Source organism: Mustelus asterias, chromosome 21 (assembly GCF_964213995.1).
Source record: "Mustelus asterias chromosome 21, sMusAst1.hap1.1, whole genome shotgun sequence".
Classification (NCBI taxonomy): Eukaryota; Metazoa; Chordata; class Chondrichthyes; order Carcharhiniformes; family Triakidae; genus Mustelus; species Mustelus asterias.
Window position 1 is genome coordinate 20,776,993 of NC_135821.1, and position 19,871 is coordinate 20,796,863.

General features: G+C 47.1%; 1 protein-coding gene across 1 annotated transcript in view; it reads left to right on the forward strand.

Annotated features, from left to right (window-relative positions):
* LOC144509524 (X-ray repair cross-complementing protein 5-like) overlaps positions 1 to 19,871 on the forward strand; it is a 44,771-nt gene that overhangs the window by 6,894 nt on the left and 18,006 nt on the right. The window contains exon 3 of the mRNA XM_078238430.1: positions 17,814 to 18,000. Within this exon, the coding sequence (XP_078094556.1) occupies positions 17,814 to 18,000 (187 nt within the window). The remainder of the gene's footprint in view (positions 1 to 17,813; positions 18,001 to 19,871) is intronic.

The window sequence follows — 19,871 nt, forward strand, 5'->3', positions numbered from 1 at the left end:
GCAGGTAATAAAAAAGGCAAATAGAGTGTTGCCATTTATTGCAAAGGGACTGGAGTATAAAAGTAGAGGAGTGTTGCTGCAATTGTATAGGGTGTTGGTGAGACCACGGCTGGAGTCATGTCCAGGTTTGGTCTCCTTATTTGAGCAAGGACGTGGTGGCATTGGAGGCAGTTCAGAGGAGGTTCACCAGATTGATTCCGGGAATGAAGGGGTTGATGTATGAGGAGAGATTAAATAGTTTGGGCATGTCCTCACTGGAGTTGACAAGGGTGAGGGGGGATCTGATCGAGGTATATAAAATTTTAACCAAATGTTTCTTCTTATGGGGCAATCTCGAACAAGAGGTCACAGAGTATAGGTTGAGAGGCGGTAGATTTAAAACTGAGATGAGGAGGAACTACTTCTTGCAGAGGGTGGTGAATTTGTGGAACTCGCTGCCCCATTGCGTGGTGGAGTCTGAATCATTGAATGATTTCAAGAAGGGAATAGATATATTTCCAATAAAAAAAAGGGAAAGAGGGAGATGGGGAGCAGGTGAGGAGGTGGATTTGAGACCAGATCTGATTGAATGGCGGAGCAGGCTCGAAGGGCTGAATTTGCTTACTTCTGCTCCTAATTCCTATGTTCCTATGGCAACTCCCATCCCTGGGTCAGCGCATCCCACTCCCAATAGGGACTCCTCCCATCCCTGGGTCAGTGTGTCCTACTCCCAATGGGGACCCCTCCCATCCCTGCGTCAGTGTGTCCCACTCCCAGTGGGGACCCCTCCCATTCCTCCATCAGTGTGTCCACTCCCAGTGGAGACCATTCCCATCCTTGGGTTAGTGTGTCCCACTCCCAATGGGGACCACTCACATCCCATTGTCAGTGTGTCCTACTCCCAGTGGGGACCCCTCCCATCCCTCCATCAGTGTGTCCCACTCCCAATGGAGACTGTTCCCATCCCTGGGTCAGTGTGCCTCACTCCCAGTGGGGACCCCTCCCATCCCTCCATCAGTGTGTCCCACTCCCAATGGAGACTGTTCCCATCCCTGGGTCAGTGTGTCTCACTCCCAGTGGGGACCCCTCTCATCCCTCCGTCAGTGTGTCCCACTCCCAATGGGGACCATTCCCATCCATGTGTTAGTGTGTCCCACTCCCAATGGGGACCATTGCCATCCCTCCGTCAGTGTGTCCCACTCCCAATGGGGACCACTCCCATCCCTGCGTCAGTGTATCCACTCCCAGTGGGGAGTACCCCCAATGGAGACTACCCCTAATGGAGATCACTCCCATTTGAGAACTCCCCCAATGGAGACCATCCCCAATGGAGACCACTTCCAATGGAGACCAGTCCCATCCCTGCGTCACTGTGTCCCACTTCCAATGAAGGCAACTCCCATCTCTGGGTCAGAGTGTCCCACACCCAATAGGGACCTTTCCAAGTTGGAACCCAATGGAGACCACTCCCATCCGTGCGTCAGTTTCTTCCAGTCCCAATGGTGACCACCCCCTATGGGGGCCAGGTGGAGACCACTCCCAATGGAGATCACTCTCATCCCTGGCTCAGTGTGTCCCACTCCCAGTGGAGACCACTCTCATCCCTGGCTCAGTGTGTCCCACTCCCAGTGGAGACCACCGCCAATGGGGACCCAATGAAGACCACTCCCATCCCTGGGTCAGTGTGTCCCACTCCTAATATGGACCCCTCCCAATGGGGACTACCCCCATGGAGACCACTTCTAATGGAGACCACTCCTAATGGAGACTACTTCCATCCCTGGGTCAATGTGTCCCACCCCCAATGGGGACCACCCCCAACGGGGACCATTCCCAATGGGGACCACCCCCAACGGGAACTGCTCCCATCCCTGGGTCACTATGCCCTGACTTCAAGCTCCATTTCAGAAATTATAAGCACAAAATCCAAAATTGGTGCAGTATAGTGAGAGTGCTGCACTGCCATAGGTGCTGTCTTTTGGGTGGGATGTTAAACCTTCTTGGGTGGGCATGGTCGATAGAGGTGAGGAAAATTTGTTTCTATCAGAGGGTTGTGTGATTTTGGAACTCTCTGCCTCAGAAGGTGGTGGAGGCTGGGTCACTGAATATTTTTATGGCAGAGGTAGATAGATTCTTGTTAGGTGAGGAAATCAGAGGTTATCGTGGGTAGGCGGGAATGTTGAACTCGAAACAGAAATAGATTAGCCTGATCTTGTTGAATGGTGGAGCAGGCCCGAGGGGCAGAATGGCCTGCTGCTACTCCTATTTTGTATGTTTGTTTGATCACGTTGCGCTCTTTGGAAGAAGAGCAGAGGGTGTATTTTTCCTGGTGTTCTGGCCAATATTTATCCCACAATCCACGTCGGATCACAAAAACTGACTATCGGGTAATAATCACATTGTGGGAGCTTGCTTTCCCCAATTGCCTACATTACAACAATGATTACACCTCAAAAGTGCTTGATCAACTGGACAATATTTGGCAACATGAGGCAACATTTTTTAATGACACAGTGTATTATCCAGAGGGCGGCGAAAGCAGATTCAGTATGTAGCAACTTTCAAAAGCAAATAAGAACATTATCTGAAGGGAAATTATTACAGAGCAATGGGGAGAGAGCAGCTGAACAAGAGCACAATGAGATTGCTCTGAAAAGCCAATGTAGACACGATGGAGTGTACAAGAAAGAACAAGGAAAAGTACAGCACAGGAACAGGCCCTTTGACCCTCCAAACCTGTGCCGATCATGATGCCCTAAATTAACTAAAAAAAACCTTCTGCCCTTACTCGGCTGATGAAAGCAAGCATGCCATATGCCTTCTTAATAACCTTGGCCACCAGCGTTGCCACTTTTAGGGAACTATGGACCTGTATGCCCAGATCCCTCTGTATGTTAATGTTGCTCAGAGTTCTGTCACATCATATTATTCACACCTAAATTTGATCGTCTAAAATGCATCACCTCGCATTTGTCTGGATTAAACTCCATCTGCCATTTCTGTGCCCAAGTCTCTGATCTATCTATATTCTGTTGTATTCTCTGACAATCCCCCGCATTATCAGCAACTCCACCAATCTTCGTGTCATCCGCAAATTTACTAATCAGGCCACCCACATTTTCTTCCAGATTATTTCTTTTGCTACCCTCTTGCTCCTAATATATGCATATAAAAGCCTTGGGATTTTCCTTGACCTGTTTGCTAAAGACATTTCATGGCCCCTTTTAGCCCTCCTAATTCTACGTTTAAGTTCCTTCCTACTTTCACTAAGCTTACAATTTCACTCGTCACCTATTGTTCCCGAATCCTGCCATTTCTATCCTTCATTTTTGCGGAGACATGCCTGTCCTGCACGTCAATCAACTGGCCTTTAAAAGCCCCCCGCATGCCAGACATGGATTTGCCCTCAAATAGCGCTTCCAATCCACATTCCCCAGTTCCTGTCTAATTTGCATGTATTTAGCCCTTGCCCAATTAATCACCCTCACTCGAGGGCCACTCTTGTCCTTATCCAAGACTACCCGAAATCTTATGGAGTTACGGTCGCTAAGTCCAAAGTGCTCCCCTATTGAAACATCGATCACCTGGCCTGGCTCATTCCCCAATATCAAGTCTAGTATGGCCCCCTTCCTGGTTGGATTGTCAACATACTGTATCAAAAAACCCTCCGAGACACAACTAACAAGTTGCCCTCCATCCGAGCCCCTGTCTGTAAGGGAGTCCCAGTCAATGTGGGGGAAAGTTAAAGTTGCCCACCACAACGACCCTGCTTTTTTCACACCTTTCTAGTATCTGACTACACAACTGCTCCTCTGTCTCCTACGGGCTGATGGGAGGTCTACAGTACATTCCCAACATTGTGATTTCACCCTTCCTATTTCTGAGCTCCACCCATAATGCCTCACTAGAAGATCCCTCCAATGTGTCCTCCCTCAACACAGCTGTGATGTGCTGCCTGATCAGCAATGCGACTCCCCCGTGCCCCCTCCCCCCCACAACGCTCCTTCTGTTTCCCCCTCTGTCCCATCTAAAACAATGATATCCCGGAATGTTAAGCTGCCAGTCCTGTCCCTCCTTTAACCAGGTCCCCGTAATTGCAATAACATCATAATTCCATGCAGTAATCCAGGCTCTCTGTTCATCTGTCTTACCTGTTATACTTCTTGCATTGAAGCAAATGCACTCCAAACCTCCAGTCTCGCTGAGCCCCTCTGCCTGCTCTTACTCTGCGATACGTTTATCTCAGTCTCACTTTTTTCCCCAGTCCCTACACTTACTGGCTTGCTGTTCCGGTTCCCACCCCTCTGCCGCACCAGTTTAAATCCTCCCGAACAGCACCAACAAACTTCCCACCCAGGATATTGGTGCCCCTCCAGTTCAGGTGGAACCCGTCCGTCTTGTACAGATCCCACCTTCCCCAGAAGAGATCCCAATGATTCATGTATCTAAAGCCCTCCCTCCTACACCAGCTCTTTAACCATGTGTTCAATTGTACTGTCTCTCTGTTCCAAGCCTCACTGGTAGCATGTAGCGTGAACCCTTTATTGTATATATGTACCTGGTTCTTGTAGTTAATCAATACATACAGTTAACCTACTTAAGATGATGAAGGCTTTATTAAGACCTACCGAGCAGTATCCAACACCCGACAGAAGAGGGGTCAATAACCAGGAGGCATAGCTTTAATGTAAGGGGTGGGAGATTTATAGGGGATTTGAGGAAAAACCTTTTCACTCAGATGGTGGTGGGAAACTGGAACTCACTGCCTGAAAGGGTGGTAGAGGTGGGAACCCTCACAATATTTAAGAAGCATTTAGATCGGCACTTGAAATGCCATAGCACACATGGTTACGGACCAAGTGCTGGAAAATGTGTTGAGACCATAAGACGTGGGAGCAGTAGTAGACCATTCAGCCCACCGAATATGCGCCCCCATTCAATGAGATCATGGCTGCTCTGATATAAAGCTCAACTCCACTTTCCCACCTTGTCCCAAGAACAAAGAAAAGTACAGCACAGGAACAGGCCCTTTGGCCCTCCAAGTTGTGCCAATCATGTCATAACTAAACTAAAACAAACCTGCCCTTACTCAGTCCGTATCCCTCTATTCCCTTCCTATTCATGTACCCATCCAAATGCCTCTTAAATATTGCTAATGTGCCTGCTTCCACCACCTCCTCTGGCAGCGCGTTCCAGACACCCACCACTCACTGCGTGAAAAACTTCCCCCCCCCGCATCTCCCTTAAACTTTCCCCCTCTCACCTTGAACATGTGCCTCCTTGTAATTGACACTTCCACCCTTGGAGAAATCCTCTGACTATCCACCCTGTCTATGCCTCTCATCATTTTGTAGACTTCGATCAGGCCACCCCTCAGCCTCCATCTTTCTAGTGAAAACATTCCAAGTTTATTCAACCTCTCCTCATGGCCAACACCTTCGAGACCAGGTAACATCCTGGTGAACCTTTGCACTCTCTCCAAAGATTCCATGTCTTTCTGGTAGTGTGGCAACGTGAACTGCACGCGATCCACCATAACTCTTGATTCCCTTACTGATTAAAAATCTGTCTATCTCAGCCTTGGCTAGGTGCTGGATGGCCAATGCAGACATGATGGGCTGAAGGGCCTCTTTCTGTGCTGTAAAACTCTATAATTCTACAATAACAAGATTCTGTAGTAGTTTCTCCACATCTACCCTATCACTGATCTGATCGCCTCTCACTGTCCTGTTTTCCAGGGAAGAGCTTGCTAAATCGTTCCTGAGAGTTGGATCCTCTCAGTCCCACTAGCACTCTTGTTAATCTTTTCTGTAATTTTCCTGCTCCTTTTTATAAGAAAGGGACCAGAAATGTACACACAACTGCCAAGCATAGTTGAATCAGAGTTCCGTGGTAAGTTCCACATTATCTCCTTGCTTTGGTATTGAGGTGGTCAGCCTTGGCTCAGTGTGGTCCTCTCATCTCTGAGACAGAGGGTTGTGAGTTCCAGTCCTACTGCAGGGATCTGAGTTATTACATAACCCGAACTTACCTTAATGTTGAGCTTGGAAGTCTGGAACCTCAACTCCTGACAGACCTTGGAATTTCGGCACGTGAGCAGACCTGGGAGTGGGCTTCCCGCACTCAGTTCAGCATAAGTTGTCCCGGCCCACGACAGGCCCAAACTGACTACACATAAAGAGAAAGAATATAAATGGCATGAGAATCCGGGTGCGGATTGCCAGAACCAAACAGTGTCCCAGACAGGGGGGAGAGCACAGAGAGAGGTCCCACAAGGAAGTCCCAAGTAAGAGACCTCAGACAGGGGCAGTTAAGTTCAGTTAAAAGAGAAACACGGTGTGGCCGAAGGTCTGAAATTCTGCCTGTAGTTTGGTGTTTGAGAGTATACTCGGGGATTCCAGGGGAACGGGATCTTGGAAGGTGAGACTGAAACCCAATAAGATGGGCTACCATTGATGCTGCCTGAGGGTTCAAGAGAAGCCCTGAAGATCCAAGAAGACAGCCAAATGTTGGTGACTGTGCTGTGGGCCGTTGGGACAAAGGTACCACTTTTGAATAGTTATGTTCTGCTCAGCATGGCCGAAGAACTGAAATCATGCTGTTGAGTAGCTGTTTGAGTGTACTTGGGAATCCAGGGGCACGTGATCTCAGGAGACGAGATTAAAATCCTGCGAGGTGGGGCGTCATTGAAGCCGTCTGAGTTGGAGCGAGTTTTTGAGATAATTCCAAGGTAAGATCTTCTAAGATGAAAATTGGAAACTTTTGTGAGTGAGAGAGTTACAGTGAGATTGGTTGACTCACAGTGTTACTGATGTCTGGGTGTGATGTTGAGAAATCGTGGACTCTGTTTTGGTCACGCCTGTCATTATGCAATACTCCATAACCCTTGATTCCCTTACTGGTTAAAAATCTGTCTATCTCCGCCTTGGCTAGGTGCTGGATGGCCGTTGCAGATATGATGGGCTGGAGGGCCTCTTTCTGTGCTGTAAAACTCTATGATTCTACAATAACAAGAAGATTGTGTCGTTGGCATGTCTGACCACAATTTGCCTGTTAATTTAAATATACCTCTTGAAACCTGAATGCTAACGTTTAGGATACATGTTGTAAATAGTTTTATCTTTCTGATCTTGCATAGTAAAGTTAATTTCTCTTTCTTCAAACTCTGTGGAATTTTGTGACTTTATTCAGTGAACAAGTGTCTCAAATCTCAAGCTTTGTCTATGTTAAATAAAATGTCATTGGTCACTAACCGGATCTCGCCAACACTTGGAGCTCTGGCCGATGATCATAACAAATTAGATGATTCAAACTGATGTTGCCAGTGCAGTACTGAGGGAGTGCTGCAGTACTGTCCTTTGGGATGAGATGTTTTCCCTCTCAGGTGGATGTAAGAGATCCCATGGCACTGTTTTGAAGAAGGTGTACAAGATTATGAGAGGTGTGGACAGGGTGGATCGGAAGCAGCTGTTACCCTTAGTTGAAGGGTCAGTAATGAGGGGGCATAATTTTAAGGTGATTTAGAGGGGATTTGAGGAAAAGATTTTTCACCCAGAGGGTGGTGGGAGTCTGGAATGCGCTATCTGGGAGGGTAGTAGAGGCGGGAAACCTCACAACCTTTAAAAAGTATGTGGATGAGCACTTGAAATGTCAGAACATTCAAGGCCATGGGCCAAGTGCTGGAAAGTGGGATTAGTGTAGATTTAGTGTAGTTTTGTTGGTACAGGCTCAATGGGCTGAAGGACCTCTTCTGTACTGTATGACTCGATGACTCTAAGAACCAGGAGGGTTCCCCTGGACAATATTTATCTCCTAACTGTTGCGAAGTTGGGTTGAGTAATTGTAGATTGGGAAGTAGGAAGTTAAAGTTTTGGTGTTTGGAAAACCGTAAAATGCTATGGGGGGGGGGAGGGGGGAGGAGAGAGGGGGGGGGGGGGGAAGCATTGCATAGTCCCGGTAAAAGGTGGTGCTTTTTCCGTGCTTAGAGATTAAAAGTGCAAGTACACAGAGAGCCCAAACTGAAACATTTGTATTGAAAGGCCGAGCAGCAGTTTTTCCAAAACAACAGGCTTTTGAATTTAGCCAATTTGAATCAAGCACTTAGATACCAAGAACCTATTAAATTTAAGTCTGATGGTTTTGACAATCTAGGACCAATCCTATTGTGGAAAATACTGATATGCCATCAGGGGTATAAAAGAAGGGGCAGTGGAACAAAGAGAGAGAGAGAGCAACTGCCGCCTTCTAGAGTTAACAGCTCTTAGTTCAGCTCTCCATTCTAGAGAGAGAGAGAGCGAATTGCTGGCTCTCATAGCTTCACCTATGTCTTAAGAGAAAGCACTATCGAAATAGCAAAGATACTAAAGAAGAAAGAAGTTCCAGACAGAAGATTCAACAGAGAAGGCCCAGAACATTCCAGAAGATGCCAAACATGATTGTAATTTTGAGAGTGACTAAATTCTATTTTGTTAAGGAGTGGAAATTGTATTTATCTGAACAGCATTCCATTAGAATCGTGTTTTATCCGGTTCGTTACTAGTTTAGTTAATTTGTTCACTGTTAGTTAGATAAATTAATTGTTACGTGTTGATTTTAGAGTGAGTGTCAGGGATTTATTTTGTATTTAACCACTAGGAGTTGCCGAAGAGCGGGTCACACCACTTCACACACACTTTTTACAGATTATAAGGTGAGGTATTCCTCTTTGAGTGGTTAGGTGTTAGTTCTCAGAGGGGGGCATCAACCTCTGCTTTATAACAGATTGGGGGCTCGGGTTCAGGCTATGACTCGTCCTCGATCTTTAAATAAACCTTCAGTGAGAAGTGGAAAATCTGTTTAAGTTTGGTGGCTTGTTGTCGCTTAAATCAAAAGTGGGGAAATGGTTCTTAAAATTGCTAAAGAGATTCTGGGGGTCGAAGATGCTTCCCAAATTTGCCAAGGAAGCTTAGAAAGACAGAAAAAGACGACACTTGTAGAATTAGCAAACAGGCTAAAAGTGGGTTTAACCAGGGATAATAAGAAAGCTGAAATTGTAACGGAGTTATCCAATCATTTAGGCATATCAGAGAAACAGTCAAGTGCAGTGGAGTTAGAAAAAAAATAAATTGCAAATGAGACAATTGGAGGTGGAAAGTGAACTGAAAAGGCTGGAGTCAGAGAAAGAAGAAAGAGAAAGATTGTTCGAGTTGGACAAGATGACGTTGGAACTTGAAGCAAAAAGACTTCAAATGACTGAAGTAAAAGTGCAAGATAGAAGTGATGATGGGCAAACTCATCGTGGCCAACCGCCTGGTGGGGATACATACAAATATGTCCAAACATTAGCAAAATTTGATGAAAAAGATGCAGAAGTCTTTTTCATTTCCTTTGAGAAATTGGCTACACAGATGAAATGGCCAGAAGAGGTGTGGGTAACGTTAATTCAGACCAAAGTTGGTAAGCAGGGCTACTGAGGTGTTTGCAGCGCTGTCAGAGGAGGTGTCAGGAAAATATGAAGAAGTAAAGAAGGTTGTTTTGAGTGCCTATGAATTAGCATAGAGACAACGGTTCAGAAATGTAAGAAAGGAACCAGGTCAGACTTATATCGAGTTTGAAAGAATTAAACAGAGCAACTTCAATAGATGGGTGGGAGCATTAAAGATAGAAAAGATATATGAGGTTATTAGAGATATTATTCTGCTGGAGGGGTTTAAAAACTCATATCCAGAAGTGATAAGAACACATGTTGAGGAACAGAAAGTTAAAACAGTGAGAAGAGCTGCAGAGATGGCAGATGAATACACATTACTGCATAAATTGACATCTAGCTTCCAACAGCAATTTCATTCCATGAGGGATAGAAATTGGGAAAGAGGGAGATCCTTCAATGAAAAACAAAAATGTAGATCACATTGGGAACAGTTTACCACCTGTGAGAAAAGAAACCCAAGAAGGTGGAAAAGAGGTGAAAGACCTCGGGTGTTTTCACTGTAATAAGGTCGGACACACTAAGTCACAGTGCTGATGGCTTAAGAAAGGCACTGGGAAAAAGGATGTGGTAAAAGAGGCTCAACCAGTGGGATTAGCTAAGGCAGTGAGGGAAATTCCAGAGAGGTCGAGGAGCTAAAGGAGAGTGCACAGCCTCGGCACAGGCTGGATAGTAAGATAGCGTCTGATCTTTTCAACGACTTTACCTGTGTGGGTAAGATTTACTCAGGTAGAACAGGAGGAGTAGGTAAAGAAGTTAAAATATTGAGAGATATGGGAGCTAATCTGTCTCCAATAGTAAGAGGTGAAAATATTTGCACTCCTGAAATATTGCCCGAGAGAGTGGTAATCTGTGGAATAAATGGAGAGAGGAGTATGTCCCCTGTGTAAGATAAGGCTAGAAAGTCCAATCAAGACTGGGGAAGTGATAGTGGGAGTGATGGAAAACTTGGCTATTCCAGGAATACAGTTTATCCTTGGAAATGATATCGCTGGTTCACAGGAGGGACTGATGCTCATTGTAGTGGAAAAGCCAAAAGAAAACCAGGGAACTGAGGCGTTAAAAGAAAAATACCCTGGAATTTTTCCAGATCGTGTGGTGACAAGATCCCACAGCCATTAGTGAAAACTGGAGTGGGAGAACAAAAGAGGAAGATGAAGGAATTGAGGTCCAGCTAGCTGACACTCTGATGAGATGGTAAAGGAAAGACCTAAGCAGGTAGAGGATCAGGCAGAGGTGTCTAGCTCTAAAAGATTAATAGAGTTATAACAAAAAAATGAGGTGATAAAGGATTTATATCATAAAGCCGACTCGGAAAAGGAATCAGAGTGTATTCTAGAATGCTATTACCGAATGGCCTACTTAGACCTCTGTTACATAAATTTGACTGTGAGAGGTATCGCAGTCTGGCCCTGTGCATACCCAACACACACTCTCGCTGTTAGTTAGAGACTGCTGGCTGATTTTATTTACTGCTCCCTGAGCCAGAGGTTCCTGAGGGTAGATGTGTGTAACTGAGCGAGTTAGAATCGTCACGACACAGAAAGGGACCATTGAGTTAGTGCCAGCTCTCTGTCGAACAATCCAGTCAGTCCCACTCCCCCGCTCTATCCCCGTCTCCCCACAAGTTTATCTTCCTCCAAGTGCCCATCCAATTTCCTTTTGAAATCTTTCATTATATCTGATTTCACCCCCTTCCTCATTTTACCCCCTGCACACCTTGCCCGAAACCTCATCTCTGTCTCCTTCAGTCCTTGTACCCTCAGCTAACGGCAATAGCTTTTCTTTGTCCACTTGATCTAAACCTTGTACACCCTTGGCAAATCTCCTCTCAATCTCCTTCACTCCAAGGAGAACAACCCCAACTTCTCCAACCTAACCCTGTAGCTAAAATCCTCCCCATCCCTGGCAGCATTCTGATAAATCTCCCTCTTCATTGTCACAAGGACCCTCACACCCTTCCTAAAGCGACCAGAACTCAGTGCAGTCTTCTAATTGGTGCTTAACCCAAGCTTTATACAGGTTCAGCATAACTTCCCTACTTTTGTCCTCAGTGCCTCTAATAATGAAGCCCAAGATGCTTTGCGAACCGCTCTCAATCTGTCCAGCCACCTTGAAAGATGCACATGAACCCACAAGTGTCTCTGTCCCTGCTCACTCTCCGGATTTCTGCCATTAAGGAATATCCAAAAAATCTCTTCTTTCCAATACAACTTCTATTTGTTCCTTCCACCTTCCTCCCTGGTTCTGTACGTGCTTAAAAACAGTTCATCATCAACAACTTCTTGTTCTATTATATAGAATTACATCAAATGTACGAGATCCTGTGGCACAGTGGGTTGGTGTCCCTGCCTCTGATCCAGAAGCTCCGGGTTCGAGTCCCACCCCAGGACTTGATGTCCAAGGAAGGTGAGTTCATAATGCAGCCAAACAGGTTGAAAATCAGCCTGTATAATCCTTCCAAACAGACGCCAATGTCAGGTGGTGAGAGTGGGAGAGATTCCTGGTCAGACATGTGATGGAAAGAATGTTGGAGCCTCGACCGTCACTGACCATAGCTCCAGACTACAACACGCATGGAAAAGTGCAGGTTACCAAGGCAACTCGGACTCTCTGAGTGAACTGTAACATGAAGTCTACAGCCATTCAGCCAAACGAGGTTGTGCTAGTTTGTAAGTTCCACACAAGTTACTGCCCACTCTGCTTCCTCTCCGCTTCTCAACGTACCCTTTCTCTCTCAGGTGGTTTATCCAGCTTCCCTGTTTTAAATGAATTTATGGAAGGCTCCTGATCTGGAACATTGGGCCGGAAATTCATCGTGCAGGCGAGAATTGGGAGTTGAGTATTTTCCCTCCATCCCTGGAGTGCCCCTCCGCGGGATATCCATCTGCCTGAGACAGAAATGGAGGTAGTGGATGCTAAGGTGGCATTCACAGAGACATTAGCCCAGTTCTGAAGACCATTGTAAAGCAGCCCCCCCCCCTCTCACCACCCTGCACCACCTTGAGTGCCCTCACCCACACACTCAGTGATCACTTTACATACATACAGTCATAGAGACATAGAGTTTTACAGCACAGAAAGAGGCCCTTTGGCTCATTGTTTCCACGCTGGCCATCAAACACTTATCTATTCTAATCCTATTTTCCAGCACTTGATTTGTAGCCTTGCATTCTATGGTGTTTCGTGTGCTCATCTAAATGCTTCTTCTGAGGGTTCCTGCCTTTACCACCCTTTCAGGCAGTCAGCTCTAAATTCCCACCAGCCTCTGGGTGAAAAAGCTTTTCCTCACATCTCTTTTAAACAACCTGCCCCTTAACTTAAATCTATGCCCTGGTTATTGATGATGTGGAGGTGCCGGCGTTGGACTGGGGTAAACACAGTAAGGAGTCTAACAACACCAGGTTAAAGTCCAACAGGTTTATTTGGTAGCAAACGCCACTAGCTTTCGGAGCGCTGCTCCTTCGTCAGGTGAGTGGGAGATCTCCTCACAAACAGGGCATATAAAGACTCAAACTCAATTTACAGAATAATGGTTGGGATGTGAGTCTTTACAGGTAATCTTAAAGGTACAGACATTGTGAGTGGAGAGAGCGTTAAGCACAGGTTAAAGAGATGTGTATTGTCTCCAGACAGGACAGTTAGTGAGATTTTGCAAGTCATGGGGGTTACAGGTAGTGTGACATGAACCCAAGATCCCGGTTGAGGCCGTCCGCATGTGTGTGGAACATGGCTATCACTCTCTGCTCAGCGACTCTGCGTTGTCGTGAAGGCCATCTTGGAGAGCGCTTACCCGAAGATCAGAGGCTGAATGCCCGTGACCGCTGAAGTGTTCCCCAACAGGAAGAGAACACTCTTGCCTGGTGAAGTGGACCTCTTCACCGCACAGGTCCTTCAACTGATGCTATACACTAGATACATCGATGACATTTTCTTCCTTTAGACTCATGGTGAACAATCACTGAAACAACGATATGATGACATCAACAAGTTCCATCCCACCATCAGACTCACCATGGACTACTCTCCAGAATCAGTTGCATTCTTGAACATACGCATCTCCATCAAGGACGGTCACCTCAGCACCTCACTGTACCGCAAGCCCACAGATAACCTCACGATGCTCCACTTCTCCAGCTTCCACCCTAAACACGTTAACGAAGCCATCCCCTATGGACAAGCCCTCCGTATACACAGGATCTGCTCAGATGAGGAGGATCGCAACAGACACCTCCAGACGCTGAAAGATGCCCTCATAAGAACAGGATATGGCGCTCGACTCATCGATCGATAGTTCCAATGCGCCACAGTGAAAAATCGCACCAACCTCCTCAGAAGACAAACACGGGACACGGCAGACAAAGTACCCTTCATCATCCAGTACTTCGCCGGAGCAGAGAAGCTATGACATCTTCTCCAGAGCCTTCAACATGTCATTGATGAAGACAAACATCTCACCAAGGCCATCCCCACACCCCCACTTCTTGCCTTCAAACAACCGCACAACCACAAACAGACCATTGTCCGCAGCAAACTACCCAGCCTTCAGGAGAACAGTGACCACGACACCACACAACCCTGCCACAGCAACCTCTGCAAGACGTGCCGGATCATTGACATGGATGCCATCATCTCACGTGAGAGCACCATCCACCAGGTACACGGTACATACACTTGCAACCCGACCAACGTTGTCTACCTCCATACACTGCAGGAAAGGATGCCCCGAGACATGGTACATTGGGGAGACCATGCAGACGCTATGCCAACAGATGAATGAACACCGCTCGACAATCACCAGGCAAGAGTGTTCTCTTCCTGTTGGGGAACACTTCAGCAGTCACGGGCATTCGGCCTCTGATCTTCGAGTAAGCGTTCTCCAAGGCAGCCTTCACGACATGCGACAGCGCAGAGTCTCTGAGCAGAGACTGATAGCCAAGTTCTGCACACATGAGGACGGCCTCAACCAGGATCTTGGGTTCATGTCACACTATCTGTAATCCATGACTTGCCTGGGCTTGCAAAATCTCACTAACTGTCCTGTCTGGAGACAATATACATCTCTTTAACCTGTGCTTAACCCTCCCTCCACTCACATTGTCTGTATCTTTGAGACTTGATTACCTGTAAAGACTCGCATTCCAACCATTATTTTGTAAATTGAGTTTGTGTCTTTATACACCCTGTGAACAGAACTCCCACTCACCTGATGCAGGAGCAGCGCTCCGAAAGCTAGTGGCTTTTGCGACCAAATAAACCTGTTGGACTTTAACCTGGTGTTGTGAGACTTCTTACTGCACTCTTAAAGTGCCATATTCTCCTCTTAAAGGGACAGCTCCCTCCAGGGGAACACATTTCAATAACTGCTGCTTTAATACTACCTTATATTTCTTCTCCCATTGCTCTTCTCTGTTGTATATCATTCCAAACATTTAAAATCCAGATGTGTAATTTAAAAGAGACTTATATTGGGCACATTTCCCAACACCAAGTCTCACTTTCCACCTAGGAGGAGGCCATTCGGTCCCTCGAGTCTGTTCCATCATTCAGCTAATTCATGACTGATCTGGGTCACCTACCTTGAATCTGTTAATACCCTTTGCCTGGAGAAAATTAATCAACCACAGTGAGGCCAGCACTGGATGAGCCGTACATCTCCCTTTGGAATGCTCCACCCCACTGTGGACTGTGGATGCTCACTCGATGAGCATAGTCCAGGCAGAAATCAATAGGACTTTGGGTGCCAAAGGAGATGGGGATAATGCAGGGAGGTGTCCCTTGTACTTCTACCTGACAGGGGAGTTGGCACTTCCTCCACAGCAGATATGGCGGATTGGCAGTCACACTTTTGGAATGAAGATGAGGAGGATCCAGAGGAAGCAGAGGAAAACGAAGGTAGGTCAAATGTGAACCCGAGGTTTACAACGGCACGGTGGCACAGTGGTTAGCACTGCTGCCTCACAGCGCCAGGGACCTGGGTTCAATTCCCGGCTTTGGTCACTGTCTGTGTAGAGTTTGCACATTCCCCCCGTGTCTGTGTAGGTTTCCTCTGGGTCCTCTGGTTTCCTCCCACAGTCCAAAGATGTGCGAGTTAGATGTATTGTCCATGCTAAATTGCACCTCAGTGTCAGGGGGGCTAGCTAGGGTAAATGCATGGGGATAGGGCCTGGTGGGATTGTGGTCAGAGCAGACTTGATAGAACATAGAACAGTACAGCACAGAACAGGCCCTTCGGCCCATGATGTTGTGCCGAGCTTTATCTGAAACCAAGATCAAGCTATCCCACTCCCTATCATCCTGGTGTGCTCCATGTGCCTATCCAATAACTGTTTAAATGTTCCTAAAGTGTCTGACTCCACTATCACTGCAGGCAGTCCATTCCACACCACAACGACTCTCTGCGTAAAGAACCTACCTCGGACATCCTTCCTATATCTCCCACCATGAACCCTATAGTTATGCCCCCTTGTATTAGCTCCATCCACCCGAGGAAATAGTCTTTGAACGTTCACTCTATCTATCCCCTTCATCGTTTTATAAACCTCTATTAAGTCTCCCCTCAACCTCCTCCACTCCAGAGAGAACAACCCTAGCTCCCTCAACCTTTCCTCATAAGACCTACCCCCCAAACCAGGCAGCATCCTGGTAAATCTCCTTTGCACTCTTTCCAGCGCTTCCACATCCTTCTTATAGTGAGGTGACCAGAACTGCACACAATATTCCAAATGTGGTCTCACCAAGGTCCTGTACAGTTGCAGCATAACCCCACGGCTCTTAAACTCCAACCCCCTGTTAATAAACGCTAACACACTATAGGCCTTCTTCACAGCTCTATCCACTTGAGAGGCAACCTTCAGAGATCTGTGGATATGGACCCCAAGATCTCTCTGTTCCTCCACAGTCTTCAGAGCCCTACCTTTGACCTGATGGGCCAAATGGCCTCCTTCTGCACTGTAGGATTCTACGATTCTAACATGCTGTACACCTGTCGATAATAAGAACATTCGAGGCTGATGAGACGGGTTTTTGATAGGAGAGAGAAACAGGCAGGGAAGTGGAGTTAAGGCCACAATCAAATCAGCCGTGATCTCATTGAATGGTGGAGCATTCCTGTTCCTATTTATTATGTTTAAGTACAACACACTGCGCACGTTTTGATCATTCTAATCCTGACCTGAAACCATAGCCTCGCCAGTGCTTCACCCAGATGTTATATAGGGTGGCACAGTGGTTAGCACTACTGCCTCACAGCGCCAGGGATCCGTGTTTGACTCTCGGCTTGGGTGACTGTGCGGAGTCTGCACATTCTCCCCGTGTCTGTGTGGGTTTCCTCCAGGTGCTCCAGTTTCCTCTGGAAAGATGTGCTGGTTAGGTGCATTGGTCCTCTGGTTCTTGATCTTTCCACCAATGGGAACAGTTTCTCCCTCTTGACTCTGTCCAGATCCCTCGTGATTTTGAACTTTTCCAAGGAAAACAGTTCCAACTTCTCCAATCTATCCACATAACTGAAGTCCCTCATCCCTGGAACCACCTGGACCTTTTCTGAAGCCGTCATATCTTTCCTAAATTGCAATCTCCAGAATTGGACGCAATACTCCAGTTGATGCTGGACCAGTGTTTTGTAAAAATTCATTTTCACTCCCTTGCTGTTGTACTCTGTGCTGTTATTTATAAAGACCAAGATCCCATGTGCCTTTTTATCCACTTTCTCAACTTGTCCTGCCACCTTCAGTGATTTATGCACATATACACCCAGGTCTCTCTGCTCCAGCACCCACTTTAGAATTGTTTGTTTTATTTTATATTGTGTCCTATGCATTCTTCCTACCAAAATGAATCAGAAAGAGGCTATTCGGCCCATCGAGTCTGCACCGACCACAATCCCACCCAGGCCCTACCCCCTCATCGCTACATATTTACCCACTACTCCCTCTAACCTACGCATCTCAGGACACTAAGGGCAATTTTTAGCATGGCCAATCAACCTAACCCGCACATCTTTGGACTGTGGGAGGAAACCGGAGCACCCGGAGGAAACCCACGCAGATACGAGGAGAATGTGCAAACTCCACACAGACAGTGACCCAAGCCGGGAATCGAACCCAGGTCCCTGGAGCTGTGAAGCAGCAGTGCTAACCACTGTGCTAGCGTGCCATCCTCCATGTGATGCTGTGGGATCTTTTACATCCAACTGACCAAGTCGTCAGGACCTTGGCTTAAACCGCACCGCCCCCCATCCCTAAACTGCCGCCTTCTTCAACCGCTTAATGTGCATCAGAATGTCTTTGTGTTTCAGCCCCTGTTAAACTCTCTGTTCCGGTGCCGCTTGTATTTGATGTCCTGTTTTTTTTTGTTTTGTTTTGGCCAGGCTGAACCTGAAGCTGGGAGAAGGCGTGGAACTTTCAGTCGGAGTTTACAATCTCATGCGGAGTGCCAGGAAACCCAGTGCCGCCCGCCTGTACCGAGAAAGCAACGAGCCCGTCAAAACCAAAACCCGCTGGTTTAACGGGGAGACGGGCAGTCTGCTCCTGCCCAGCGACACCAAGAAGGCCCAGGTAAAGGACGGTGAACCTATACCGTGCTGAATTAAAACGTCAACTCCTGCCTGACCAAAGGCAAAACACTGCGGATGCTGGTAATCTGAAATACAAACAGAAAATGCTCTTTCTTAATTCATGAACGAGATGTGAGTTATTGTGCATCCCTAATTGCCCTCGAGAAGGCGATGATGAGGCTTTGTCTAAAACTGCTGCACTCTGCGGTGTGAAGGCACATCCACAATGCAGTTTCATCGTGACTTTTGACACAACTGAGTGGCTTTCTAAGTCAATCAGAGGGTAGTTGAGAGTCAGCCATGCAGTTCTGGATCCTCAGACAGGCCAGACCGGGTAAGGACGGCAGATTTCCTTCTCTAAAGAGCATTAATGAACCAGATGGGTTTTTAACAACAATCGGGTAATTTCATGATCACAGACTAATTTCCCCTTTATTATACAGCTCTGGCGAAGGGTCATCCAGACTCGAAACGTGGGCTCTTTTCTCTTCTTACTGTGCTTACCCCAGTCCAATGCCGGCATCTCCACATCATGACTACCATCAACGCCGCAAACTGCCGGTTCCAAGTGGAGAGGATCTCCAAGAAGATCGCGCATATCGACACAGACATCAAGTTTCTACAAACATGCAAGAAAGCAGACAAGATACCGAAAGGACTACGGATCACGAACCCACTCAGGTCAACCTATAACACGGACTACGCTGAGAGACTGTGCCGTCGCACCTCTCTCACCCTCCTCAAACACCTCATACACCAACTTTACAGCAAACGCCGCAGCCTGGAAACCAAGATCGAATCCATAGTCTCAACTTGCGCTCAGGATGCAGACCAGCTGCGAAACTCTGCCAAGCAGACGAGACAAAGGAACTACACCATCTACATGCACACCAAGAACAGGAAACTTGAGAAACTCGGCATCACCAGCAGCAGCAACCAAGCCCCCCCCGGTACCACAGTAGAAAACAGCACCACTGCAGGGAAGTCCATTGTCAACTTATCGGACGACACACTTCAGCCAGATGAAATCGAAGTTCTCAGCCGAGGGCTCAACTTTTGCCCCACTACCAAAATAGACCCCATCAGTCTCGCAGCGGACACAGAGGAATTCATCAGGCGAATGAGGCTGCGGGAGTTCTTCCACAAACCCCAAGAGGCCAACAGCGAACACAATGAGACAGCTAATGAACCGGAACAGCAGACAGAGAGACCCGCAGTGCAACCGAAGAGGAAAGAGTCGAATTGGACTCCTCCGGAAGGCCGCTGCCGTCGACTTGACATGTATGCCCAAGCCATCAGGAGGTGCGTCAACACCAAATTCATCAGCCGCACTCACAAGACAGCACCGAACATCACCCAAGCACAACGCAACGCCATCCACGCTCTCAAGACCAACCGCAACATTGTCATCAAACCAGCAGACAAAGGGGCCATCGTCATACTGAACAGAACGGATTACTGCAAAGAAGTGTACCGACAACTGAACAACGAGGAACACTACAGACAGTTACCCACAGATCCGTCAAAGAACACACCCGTCAACTCAACACTCTGATCAAAACCTTTGATCTGGACCTTCAGAGCACCCTCCGTGCTCTCATCCCACGTACTCCACAAGTTGGAGATCTCTACTGCCTCCCAAAAATACACAAGGCAAATACACCCGGCCGTCCCATCGTTTCAGGAAACGGAACCCTGTGCGAGAACCTCTCCGGCTATGTCGAGGGCATCTTGAAACCCATTGTACAAAGAACCCCCAGCTTTTGTCGCGACACTACGGACTTCCTACAGAAACTCAACACACATGGAGCAGTTGAACCAGGAGCACTCCTCGTCACAATGGATGTCTCGGCACTCTACACCAGCATCCCC